The 14,032-nt window shown below is 35.0% G+C and overlaps 1 protein-coding gene across 2 annotated transcripts in view; it reads right to left on the bottom strand.

Annotated features, from left to right (window-relative positions):
• The window catches only part of CNTNAP5 (contactin associated protein family member 5), a 908,736-nt gene that overhangs the window by 92,084 nt on the left and 802,620 nt on the right, over positions 1-14,032 (bottom strand). For both annotated transcript variants that reach the window (XM_056793728.1, XM_056793729.1), the window contains exon 19: positions 5,322-5,549. In XM_056793728.1, the coding sequence (XP_056649706.1) occupies positions 5,322-5,549 (228 nt within the window). The remainder of the gene's footprint in view (positions 1-5,321; positions 5,550-14,032) is intronic.

Consider the following 14,032-nt stretch of genomic DNA (forward strand, 5'->3'; position numbering starts at 1 on the left):
TCCCACTGCATTTAGCCATGTACTAATTTATCTCACACTTTCCATGGATTTTCTCTTTCACTGCCAATTTATTGAAAAGCCTGACAAATGCCATTGCCCTTTGTTAAGGGACACTGGGGCTTACTTAGTTATTGCTACCTTGAGTTTGAAATCAAGGAGAATTACTCACACTGTTTCTTTTATTTCTATTGTTGTGCTTTTCATTTCCAGTGTCTTATGTTTTTGACTTTGGGCTTATTCCTATAGTTTGAGATCCTATCAAAGGATAAGGAAAGGGGTTTTAAAATGGTTAAAAACATAGTGAAAGCCTCAAAGAGTGACAGAAAATATTGGAATTTATTTTTTATTTGACATCAAATACTGCATATAGATTCTTTTTGGAGGAGGAATGTAGGGGGAATATCAAAATTTAGCATATTAATAGAGAAAAGTATAATGATTGAATCTTTGATTTAATCCATACAAGGAAGTACTAGCTGAGGTGAAAATGAAATTTGCCAACTTTGCTGCAACTTAGAACACTGAGAAGTGAAGAGATTTACCTAGGATCATATAGTTAGTTTATCTCAGTGGTGAGATCTACTTCTCTTCAGGCCAACTCTCTCTCCATTATATTATGATGACTATCTGATTTTTATATTTCAATAGTGTTGTATAACTAATTAGTATAATATTAGAAGCTCTGGAAACTTAAAATTAAATTCCACCCAGCAGAAAATGGAAAAGTGCATGGTGTGCAGGTTGCAATATATTAACAAGTAATCTAGATGTATGCAAAGCGTCCTAACTCCAAATCTATTGTTCTTACTTAGACACAAGAAAGTTCAATGGCATGGACCTGAGATAACATGCATTTCAAGATGAAGAATAGTTGAGGTACATGTGAGGTACGTAGAGAATGGAGAAGAAAGAGAGACTCAATCCTGACCTTCAGCAAAGTATAGAGTGTAGAAGCAGAAAATCAAGGAAGACCTGAAATTGTTCCTTGGATGAAATATAGAATGAATAATTCTATTGATACTACTGAAAAAAAAGTAACCCACTAATTTCTTACTCTGATGCCTTTCTATGCTTTAGAACGCAATTTTTTAAATTATATTTTCTCCAAAGGTTGGGTAGTTAAGCCCAAGCTCTAATAAATTCCATCAATATTACTATTACTACTACTACTACTAATAGTATTTGAAAAAAACTTTAAATTTGACACAATGCTTTAGAAATTTTGCCTTATTTGATCATCACAATAACTTTCAGGTATAGTGAATTAATGGTTTTCATCAGAGGAAGGGGTGTGCACATCTATAAAATTAGGAAGTATTAAAAATATTCCTTTCAGTTAAAGATCTTACTTCCTGGGTCTTCTGATTGGTAAAAAGGATTTCTTAAGTGCATAGATAATATAATGCAGAAAGTTCTTTGTGCTATTTGATTATTGAGAATTTACTTTTGGTTTTTATTCTCTCCTTTCAACAAGTCACTACCAGCATTCATATCAACTTTTATGTTGATTATTATGATTACCCAGTCCCCATCTCTGAACTTCAAGAGTAGGTTAGTGTGGGTGGCAGCTATTATTCCAGATTCTTTGAAGAAAAAGAGGAATAATGCTTTTATACTGTCTCTGTGTAACTGTCCAAAGCAATTAACTTAACAGCAATCATCCAAACCATCCAAATCATGGCCTTATGAGGAATATGTTACACATCTCAAGATGCAGGTGTTTGCAGGTCAAGTGATCCTTGAAAGAGGATGATAATATTCTTTGATAGGAAAGAATTGATTTTTTTTATAAATATTTCAACTGTTTCCCTAATTCAGTGGGCTCTAATTAGAATTTTAACCCCAAATCAATAAATACAATCCCCCATATATATAATATATACAAAAATTTGTATTATAATAATATCTCTTTGCATTTATTTTCCAACTTTTATCTGAGATCCTCTAAGACCTTTATAAATATAAGCTCATTAATGAGATCCTTAATAGATCAGTTAATTGAGAAACAATTTAGAACTATGATCTCATTTGATCTCCACAATAACCCTGTGAAGTAGGTGCTGTTATTATTCCCATTTTATAGATGAGGAAACTGAAAGAGACAGATGTTAATTGGTTTTCCAAGAATTACGTAGCTGCTATGTATCTGAGGCTAGATTTGATCTTGTGTCTTTTTTATTCCAAGTAGAGTGTTCTATCTGCCTGTTCAAAATAAAGTCATTGTGGGAATTAGAGATATAAAATAAATACACAATAACTGGTAAAGCCTTAAGATCTGGAGGAATCAGAAAAGATCAATTAAAGGAGATGACACATGAGCTAGACCACAAAGGAGCATTTGATTTTACTAGGTGGTGGTGAGGTGATACGCTCTTATAGGAATGAGGATTGGTGGGGTAAGGGAGTCAGGAGTCATCAATAACTTATACACACACACACACACATATATATATATTTAAATATATATATATATATATTTATATTTATATTTAAAGGATGTGATCTTTCTGAGAGCAGGATAGTATTATTGTATTTTTTTTGTCCCTGGTACTTAGCAGAGTGTCTAACACATTATGTTTAACAAATGCTTAATGCATTTCAAGATTAAATATATATATATATATATATATATATATATATATATATATATATATATATAATTTCAGAAAATGTCACTTTGGAAAAATGTATACCATCCAGGCAGAGGTGATTGGGACTGTTATTTTAGAGAACTAAGATGTTGATGTTTCCTGAATAGTCTGTCTCCATTGTTTATAAGGGGCATTGTTTTGTTTTTTGGTTTTTATTTTTGCATTGCTGGGGTACCTGTTTGTTTCAGAGTAGGAGAGGGGAGATATTAAATTTTGAAGAGCTTCAGATTGAGGTATTTTTAGGTCAGACCCAGCATTGGCAAACAGATGTTGAGCCGTAGATTTGAAGACGCTCCAATGCTGGGTGCTATCTTGCCAGTGCCAGGTGTGTTAAAAATGTAAAGCGTCTTCATTCATCATTATTTTCCCCAATATGCTCATGATTGCAAAGGTAGACAGGGTGTCTTGTAAATGCATGTGTTAATACTATTGATATAAATAAAAAGCTGAAATAAAGTGAGAGGCTAGATGACGTCTGAGTAATCTCTATGATAAAAGCAAACTACAATTCTGGTCTTTCTATGCTAAGATGAAACATTGTTAAATACTGTTCTTAGAACATATGGACTAATTTAGTCTCTTCACTATCAAATGAACAAGAGGAACAGATGATGAAAGAGAAGAAAATGGAACTGATTTCAGCAAAAGATTATGTGAAGCAAATAGAAACAAAAATCATATACAATCAATGAAACACTTTTCTTGTATTCACAAATACCTAGGGACTTTGAGGATAACAGAAACAGTTCAGTCAAAACCATGAAGTAAATTTTGTCTTTAATGTATCCTTCCCAATTTTTGTTCTCTTCTCAGTTCTTACTCAACCAGGCTAAGAAAGGCCCTCATCCCACCAAAGTCTTGTAGTATAACACTTCAGTCACACTTAGGGTCAGAACCCCAGAATTAAGGTCATGGATTATGCTTTTAACAATTTTTTGAAATTGGACAAATAATTTCACCTATTTCAGTCTCAGTTTCCTTTTTTTTATAAAATGGGACTAATAATACTTATACTGCCAATCTGATAAGTATGTGATGAAAAAAGCAATTTGTCAGGCACTAAGTGTTAAATAAGTATTACTGCTACTACTAGTGTTATTTAAATTCATTATGCTTTAAGACCAATTCCTTCTTTCCTCCTGCCTCATCAAAATGTCCTTTCCCTTAGCTTAGTTCATTTCAAGAAGAAGGAAAGAAAGCAAAACCAAATGTCTACACTTTAAAAGATAATTTCTGCTTATTTGAATTCGTGTATCAATATGAAGTTGTTGGTTTTTTTTTTTTTTTTTAGTTTGGGAAAGGGAACAGACGTTTATTAAATGCTATATGAGAGACAGTGCAAACACCTTAAAAGTATTATCATTTTTTTATTCAAACAACACCATTGTGATGTGGGTGCTATTGATTCCAAGGCAGAAGAGAGGTAAGGGCTAGACAATGGGAGTGAAGTGACTTGCTGGGGGTCACATAGCTAGCAAATATCTTAGGTGAATGGGTCTCAATGCAATGAGATTCCTAGCTGCCCCCTGATATTTCTTATGTGAATCACTAAATGTCACCTTCTATTTCCTTCCCTTTGTGAGTCAATTTCTTGTACATAATTTGTTCAGAATTTTTTTTATGTTTTTCCCTCCATTCGACTCCTACAACCTTGGGAACAGGGAATATGTTCTGGCTTTCTTTGTAACAAAAATGGTGCCTAGCACATAGTGGGCACTTAATAACTGTTTCATCAACTTAATTCTCTTGGCAAATACTCTCTTCTTTCTATTCCTATAGGTTTAGCACTATTTCTTATGCTTAGTTAATAATTGTTAAAGCTATTTTTGAATAAATGAAAGGATGGAATGAAATGAGTATACATCCTATAGTTCCTTTAAGAATTCTTTATATGATATATTTTATGTAGCTCTTCATCATCTTAGTCACCCAAAGTTTTGAATTGGTCTGACCTTTCTGAAAAATAATTTAGAATTATGCAAAGAAATATCCATTCCCATTGACCCAGTGATTCCATTACTAGGTATATATACCATTGAGTACCAAGATAAGAAGAAAAATTCTACATATGCTGAAATAATTACAACAGTATTCTCTGTATCAAATAGTTTATGTCCTTCACATTTTTTGCTTGGTTGACTTTTTCTAGATAGGTTATGATGTCAAAGTTTCTGCCAACATATGGCTCACAGGAATGAAAATAGTATTTCAGATATCATATAAAACAATTGAGATTGCATATGTATTCATTACTTTCCATGATGGGGACTATATGTCTATAAATGTCGCTTAAGTATATATTATCTTTTTTCCCCTTAAACAAGCCCCAGTGAAAGTAATTTCAATAAAGATGACAAGATGTATGTGGTCAAACTTTTTTGCAAGACTGTAGTTATTATGAATTTTTCCCTTATACTTAATGGGCTCCACATGGGATAAATAATAAAGAATTACTGCTCTACAGTTGAGTAAAATTAAAGTTGAAGCACTTAAGACTTTAACACTGAAGTAGTTGATCTGAATACCAATCTTGAACAGTAAAGCTTAATGTCTCCTGGTTGCTTTTGACTGAGATTAGGCACCATCAAGGGAACTGAATCCACAAGGGACTGACCAGAATTCCAGAGAATACCCACTGACATTTCAGCTCAGTATTTTATTAACACTTACCATTCTTACTAAGAAGAACAGCCAAGTAGTCCTGAAAGTAAGAGTCAATGTACAGTAGAAGGCAGGGTGTTTGGCCTGTCAAGAAATTAAATGCAATATTCTCTTTAGATGATGGCACAGAATCCACATAAATGGCTGAGGAAGAAAGACTTGTATTCTTGGTCACTGGATAAGGCTCTTGGAAAACATAGGTAACAGAAGTACCGGCTTCAAAAATTGCAGAAACCTCTGGAAGACAAAACAGGGGCATTACATATTGAGAGAGTTCAGTGTTTTACATAGAAGAAATGTTCTATGAATTGTTACTGAATTGATTATAAATCCTTTAAAAATAAGACACCAAAGTACTGAAAAATAGTCTGCTGTGATGAAAAGAGACTTGGACTTCTCAACAGGAGACATTGGCCAGTTTTGACACTTAAAATGAATGATTTTGAATTACTATGAATTTCATTTTCTTTTACTGTAAAATGAGAATAATATTCACTATGTCAAACTCCCATGTTTAATGTTGATGATGAACTTAGTACTTCTTAAAGTGCTTGATAAATGTGAATTGTTATTATTATTATTGTTTTCCTGACATGGGAGAGAGTTGTCTGTGAGCAAACAGAAGTATATGAATTAGATGCAACAATGAGAAATGTCTATTATTGGCAGAGCCATAAAATTTAAGGACCTAGGGATAACTAGGAGGCTCAATGTATTGTAATGAAGCCAGGAGGTCATTAGGTTTCAAATCTAGCCTTAGCAACTTCCTAGCAATCTGAGCTTGGAGTGGACATTTAACCCTATTTGCCTAGTCTTTACTACTCTTCTCCCTTGGGTGAAATACTTAGACTGAGGATCATGGAAGATTTGCCCCATGACACACACATACCTGGGCATAACCACTTATGGAATTTTCATTAATTTTTTTTTGTTAACTTCACATTTTTAGTCACAACACACTCATTTTTGTACTTCTCCCCTGGAGTTCTCTATGTGTCATGTGCCATATATGTCTATGTGGCCCTTTCGGTGTGCTTAAACATGACTTTTACCTCATATTCCTGTGGCACAGTTGTTCCCTCATTAGAAATTAAAATAAAACAAAAAAGAAGAACAAACAAAAATCATGAAATAATTATTGTATCTGAAACAAAAAAGTTGAATATTTATCCCCAGAAAATTAGAGATGTTACCTCATTTTACTAAGATTCAGAGAAAGTGGTTCATATAAAGTATGTCTACTCATGATTATGAGGATATACATTGGGGATCTCTGACAGGAGAAGTTTTTGGCTAATCATTAACTAGATTCCAGAAGTTTTCTGAGTACATTTCCTCAGGGAATCTCTGCCTACATTCTAGGCTAACATCTCTTAATTAGCAGAATAATGTTTTGTTTTTAATTTATTTTTCTTTTCTTTTATTAAAACCTTAGGCTACTTCAGGGCAATCTACTAACAATAGCAAACTAGATATAGGCATAGATACTACAAGACCATAAATGTTTTCTTTATTTTTTTATACTTACAACAGTCAATACTTCAAACATGTATTTTTTAGCCAGAGGGTAAAGACAAGACAAATCTATATTTTTCAGTTTTATGTTTCCTAGATATTTTTGTTTGGTTTGGTTTGGTTTGGTTTTAACAATCTGAAAGTGACTAGTCAATCTGATACCCAATTCTTCTTGGGTTTTTATGAGTGAAAGTTATTAATTTCTTGAATTTCTATAAACCAAGAGTTTGAGACTTCTCGATGAATAAAATTGAGTTTTATGAGCACTCACATCTCCAATAGTAGTCTAAAGAATAAAGGAGAAGGGAGGAAAAAATAAAACATATGGGCTGGTAAATGAGTAAAACTAACTTTAAGACTCTTATAACTGATTGTAATGTTATCCAAAGCAAAGTAATTTTCACTGGCAAAAAGACACTGAGTATCTACTAAGTTTAAAAATAAAAAAGGAAAAAAAAACAGGATTTGCTTTCAATGGTATAGTTAAGGAGGAAGGATATACATTTAAAAAGAAAAATAATTTAAATATACTATATGTCATGTCCAGTAGGTAGAACTGACAATACATTTCTCAGAAGTACTGAAGCAATTGGGGAATGTCTCAGGAAAGAGATATAACTTGGGCTGGACCAGTATGTGCCATTGAAATGAGTGGAGATTAGGTAATAAGATCACCTTTGCCTTGAGGTAATGGCTTGAGTGAAAGTTAAACATTAATTTTGCCTTGGCAATGGACCATTAATACCTAAAAATCAGTCAAGTTAAAAGAGTTTTGAATGACATTAGGAGGCAGTTGGGTAGTTCAGTAGTTTGAGAGCCAGGCCTAGAGACAGGAGGTCCTTGGTTCAAATCTGGCCTCAGACACTTCTTAGTTATGTGACCCTGGACAAGTCACTAAACCCCTATTGCCTAACCCTTGTGAGATTTAAAATGGTTAAGGTATTAAACTGTAGTGATTAAAATGGTGGAAGATATAAATTGTGATAGTTATAAGAGATGGTGAGTAAATTTGACCCCAGAAAATATATTTCACTACAGTGTCTTGGTTTTTAAATCAAATATAAGGTGGTCTCCAGGGAAATATTCCCAATTATTCAAATACCCAAGTCAACTGGGTTTTATAGAGATTTTTAATTAATACAAATGTGGAATTAAAGAAAGAAAGAGAGAAAAAGGAAATAAGTATGAAGGGTCTCAAGCCAATATAGCCTAGACCTGAGTCTGAAGGGAGAGAATCAGTCAGTCAGTCTTTTAACACTCACCACAAGGTCTGCCTAAACAAGGATTCTAGTGACACCAGTCCAGCTCCATCTCAGCTGACTTCACCAGGGAGCCTTACAGCCAGAGACTGTTCCAAAGGGCCTCTCTCCAGAGCCTCCAGAGGGACAGAGTCCCCTTAGAGGAGCTCCAGCAAGACCTCCTTAGAGATTGTCCTCCAAGAGCTTCCCTTCTCCAGAACCTCTCTCAAGAGATTCTTCCCAAGCGGTCCTCATCAGAGATCCTCCAAAAGGAATTCCTTCTCCAAGAGCATATCTCCAAAAGGATTCTCCTCAAGAGATTCTGCTTTTTCTTAAATAGGGATTTTTCTCCCTTGTCACCTCCCCTAAGTCCCTGCATCTACCAATCACTGTAGACGCTTTCCAAAGGACTGCCCATCTAAATTCCTGCTAAATTGACAAATCTCCTCAGTAAGTCTGAATCAGAAAAAATGCTGCTGTGTCGATCCTCAGTAAATCTGAAGGAGAGAAAACACAGCTGAGTCAACTAATCTCATCAAGAGAAAACTTGCCTGTCCCTTTTAGGTACCTAGCATCCCATTGTATCAATTCTAAAAACAGGCCTGGCTCAAAGAACTCCTTGCCTTATTATAAGCATGGGTCCAAGTACTTTCTTTTGTTTAGCAAGGAGTTTTCTCCCCTAAAGCAGTCTTAAGTACGGGTGGAGTAGAGGTCCTCCCATTTCTGATCCTGGTGAGTTCTCACATCAAAATGGGGAATGTTTCTCAGTAGGGAATTTGTTCCAATTAAGAATTCCCTGATGGGGAAATTTTTAACATTCACAAGTCTGAGAGATTTCAAGATTTACACCCTTACCACTCTTCTGTCTTGGAACCAATACACTGTATTGATTCTAAGACAGAAAGTAAGGGTTTAAAAAAAATGACAGTATGCTGACAATCAGATTTAAATATTCCATATGATAAAACAACATAAAAATGAAAGAAAATTAAAAAGCCTTCCTCAGAATCAAGAGGGCCAATTAGCAAATCACCTATCCTTGCCATAGAATAGCTCTTATCACCACTGTCAGAGACCAAAAAAAAAAAGGGTTTGATGAATTCTCTGTATAGAAATCTGGCTCAGGAGGAGATATTTGATGTCCCTATGCCATTAGAAAGTTTCAGGGACATGAAATAATGGAACTGTCTGGGTATTTTGAAAAAAAAATGATTGTTGGGGACATTATCTAAAGACAGTCTCATACTTGACTAGATTTCTATACTATTCAGTAAAATTGGATTTAACCTCAACCAGTTTTTGAATCTTGTTCAATTTCACTGCTTTTCCAGTTCCCAGAAGCCCACTGGAAAACAATATTGCACATCACCCTGGGTCAGTGTAATGTTCATTCATAACAGCTGAGTACTTTGCAATTGCTCTTATCAAAATCATATTCTCAGAGACATCAGAATCTCTAGGAAAGTATTTCTTAATCTAGAGTCTGTGAACTTTAAGAATGCATATATCTTGATAACTATGTTTGACTATAATTAGTTTCCTTAATAATCATATATATTTTATTTTTTGTATTTAAAAAAAACATTATTCTGAGAAGGGAACAAGAGTTTCCATTGGACAAAGGAATACATGAAACATATTAAAATAATACTAAAGTTAAATATTCCTTGGAATTATGATATTTTGAGAAGGAAAGTAAAGCACCTTAAAGTATAGGTCATATATTTACATTATTTCTTCCATTTAAGTTTGAAGTTTTGTGAGAAAAAGAAGATATGGTAACTGTGTAACTTTCTATTGAAGTTTGACAGAAGAATACAATATGTATTACGGGACAGTCAAATCAAGTCAAGGTTATTGTTTAAGAGAGCAGAATGATAGACTCAAGAGTCAAGGATGGAAGGTGTTTTTTTTTTTCTTCAAGAGTAAGAAGACTATGACCCCTGGAGACATACCATTCTTTAAATTGAGAATGGAAATTTCCTCAGTGAGACAGAGAAAACTGCCCAGATAAAGCATTATATTTGGATACTTTTTAGTTTATCAGCTACAAAGAATAGCACTAGGATTCAGTTATATAGTTATTCATTGGAAAAAGTACTTAGGAGAAAAAAAAAGAAAGAATATTACATGAATTGTCAAGTATTTATATTCTAATACAGATTATGAGAAAAAACTGAAATCGAGCTTCCGGGTAAACATGGCGGCCAGCTAAACGTGGCTTACTCACTCTCCCTGATACACACCGACATACACCTATAAGGAGCACCCCAAAAGACCTTAAGAATGTATATCAGGGGGGCATCTGGGTAGCTCAGTGGATTGAGAACCAGGCCTAGAGATGGGAGGTCCTAGGTTAAAATCTGGCCTCGGCCACTTCCTAGCTGTGTGACCCTGGGCAAGTCACTTGACCCCCATTGCCTAACCCTTACCACTCTTCTGCCTTGGAGCCAATACACAGTATTGACTCCAAGATGGAAGGTAAGGGTTTAAAAAAAAAAAAGAATGTATCTCAGAGGAGCGTTGGAGGTGTAGAAAGGGGACCAGCAGTGAAGGTGCATGGGAGTGAAGCTTTACCAGCCTATAAGAATGGGAAAGGGCTTCCAACCAAACACAAATGGGAGTAGACCCAGCCTGTCCCACCCCCACCTATAGGGCCAGAGCCAGGACCAGCGCACGCCAAGACAAAGGAGCAAGGGGCACCTCTGAAGCAATGAGAAGGCACTTCTGTGCCCTTGTGAGTTGACTAGGACAGCAGGGGGACCCCACCCTGAAGGCAGCTAGGAAGAAAAACTCAAGACATGAGAGAGAGCAGACTTCAGGTGCCCAGAGCCAGCGCACCTGCCAGAGTCAGGGAGTGAGACAGGAATCCCTCTGGAATGAACAAGGAGCATTTTTAGGGTCCTTGGGAATTAACAAGGTCTTCTAGGGACCCACCCCCAAAATTAACTAAACCAAAAAACCAGGCGGGTAAAACAGAGCAGACACTGAGCACCCCCTAGAGGAAGGCACCAAGAAAAGCTGCAATGGACTGAGGAAAACTGAGACCCTGCTCATTAATTACACACACACACACACACACACATACACACACACACACACACACACACACACACACACACACACCACAGACACAAAACCAACACTGCTCAGCAGGCTCTGTTTTCTGACTAAAGAGGGAACTGAAAACATCCAGAGAAAATGGCTAACTGTGCACAAAAGCCTCAAAATCCCACCAGGAAATCAAAAAAGAAAGCTGTCACACTCAAAAGTTTCTATGGAAGAAAAACCCAGGCTATAGAAGAAATACTGGACAAAACTCAAACAAAGGGAAAAAAAGAAAAGAAAATTGTCCACAAATCCTGGAAGAGTCTCAAATGGAGCCTATCATTAGAAAGATGGAAGCCCTCTGGAAAGAGAAGTGGGAAATGGTTCAAAAAGAAAACCAACAAATTATATTAGAGAACCAAAAATTTATAACTGAATGCCAAAAGATCAAAGCAGAAAAGCAAGCCTTAAGGACCAGAATTGAGCAACTAGAAACCAATGATCTTGTAAAACAGCAAGAATCAATAAAGCAAAGTTAAAAAATTAATGAATTAGAAGAAAACATAAAATATCTCAATGACAAGGTGACAGACCTGGAAAACAGAGGAAGGAGAGACAATCTGAGAATCATTGGTCTACCAGAAAAGCCAGAAATAAACAGTCATCTTGATATCATAATACAAGATATCATTCAAGAAAACTGCTCAGCGATTATAGAACAAGGGGATATATAGGCATTGAAAGAGTTCACAGAACACCCTCTACACTAAACCCCCAAAAGACAACTCCAAGGAATATAATTGCCAAATTCCAAAACTTTCAAGCAAAAGAAAAAATCTTACAAGAAGCCAGAAAAAGATAATTTAGATATAAAGGAATGGCAATCAGGGTGACACAAGACCTTGCAATTTCCACTCTGAACAACCTTAAGGCATGGAACATGACATTCAGAAAGGCAAGAGAGCTGGGTCTTCAACCAAGAATCAGCTATCCATCAAAACTGATTATACACTTCCAGGGGAAAGTATAGGCATTCAACAAAATAGAAGATTTCAAAGTATTTATAAAGAAAAGAGTAGAGCACTGTGGAAAGTTTGACATCCAAACACAAAGAGTGAGAGAAACAAGAAAAGGTAAATATGAAGGAAAGGGAAAAGGAGAAAAATGTTATCTTTTTTCTTTTATTCAAACTCTCTTCTATAAGGACTACATTTATATAAGATTATATATATTTATAGGTGGAGAAAATGTAATGTGAAACTCCCAAAAATTGTATGCATCATTAGAGTAGTTAGAAGAATCAGTCATAGGGAAAGATTGGGGCATCAATATGATATGGAGAAAGGGGGGGAAGAAAAAAAGGGAGGGGGGTATCATTGATAGTACTAAGATATACTTCAAGAAATAGTAAAAACTAAATAGAATAATCTTTGTCACACAAAGATACACATGGGAAGGGGAGGGGAAGAATTCTATAAGAAGGAGAAGAAGAAAGTGCAAATTGGTATTACTTAAACCTTACTCTCAGTGAAATCAACTGTGAGAGGGAGGATCTTGAATTTAATCTTATCCAACAGGATAAGAGAGAAGGGGAAATTAAGGAGCTGGAAAGAATATAAAAAAGCGAGAGGAGAGGGGGGAGGGGAAGGGAACAAAAAAGGAGGGGCTAGAAAGGGAAGCATAACAAGGGAGGGGATTAGGGGGACTGATCTAAAGTAAATCACTACTATAAAAGGTTATAGCTAAAGAAGAAAGGTCAGATTTGGGGGAAGATATCAAAATGCCAGGGAATCAACAAGTGACAATGATAACTTTGAACGTGAATGGGATGAACTCATCCATAAAAAGTAGATGAATAGCAGAATAGATTAGAATGCAAAACCCTCCAATATGTTGTCTCCAAGAAACACACATAAGGCAGATAGATACTCACAAGGTGAGAATTAAAGGATGGAATAAGACTTTTTGGGCCTCAAAAGATAGAAATAAGGCAGGAGTTGCAATCATGATATCTGACAAGGCCAAAGCAAAAATAGACCTGGTTAAAAGGGATAGGGAAGGTAAATATATTCTGTTAAAAGGGAATATAGACAACGAGGAAATATCACTAATCAACACGTATGCACCAAATGGTATAGCATCCAAATTTCTAATGGAGAAACTAGAAGAATTGAACAAAGAAATAGACAGTAAAACCATATCAGTGGGAGACCTAAACCAACCACTATCAAATTTAGATAAATCAAATAAAAAAATAAATAAGAAAGAGGTAAAAGACGTAAATGAAATCTTAGAAAAATTAGAGTTAATAGACATATGGAGAAAAATAAATAGGGACAAAAAGGAATACACCTTCTTCTCAGCACCACATGACACATTCACAAAAATTGACCATACACTAGATCACAGAAACATGGAATACAAATGCAGAAAAGCAAAAATAATAACTGGAAACTTTTAAGATCATAAGGCAATAAAAATAGTAATCAGTAAGGGTACATGGAGAGCCAAATAAAAAATTAATTGGAAATTAAATAATATGATACTCCAAAATCAGTTATTTAGAGAAAAAATCATAGAAACAATTAATAATTTCATTGAAGAAAATGATAATGGTGAGACATCCTTCAAACCTTATGCCAAAGCAGTACTCATAGGAAAATTCATATCCCTGAATGCATATATTAACAAATTAGGGAGGGCAGAGATCAATGAATTGGAAATGCAAATAAAAAAACTTGAAAGAGAACAAATTAAAAATCCCCAGAAAAAACAAAACTAGAGATCCTAAAAACTAAGGGAGAAAATAATAAAATTGAAAGTGATACAACTTTTGAACTAATAAATAAGTCTAGAAGCTGGTACTTTGAAAAAACAAACAAAATAGACACAGTACTAGTCAATCTAATTTAAAAAAGG

This window comes from Monodelphis domestica, chromosome 4, assembly GCF_027887165.1.
Source record: "Monodelphis domestica isolate mMonDom1 chromosome 4, mMonDom1.pri, whole genome shotgun sequence".
NCBI lineage: Eukaryota > Metazoa > Chordata > Mammalia > Didelphimorphia > Didelphidae > Monodelphis > Monodelphis domestica.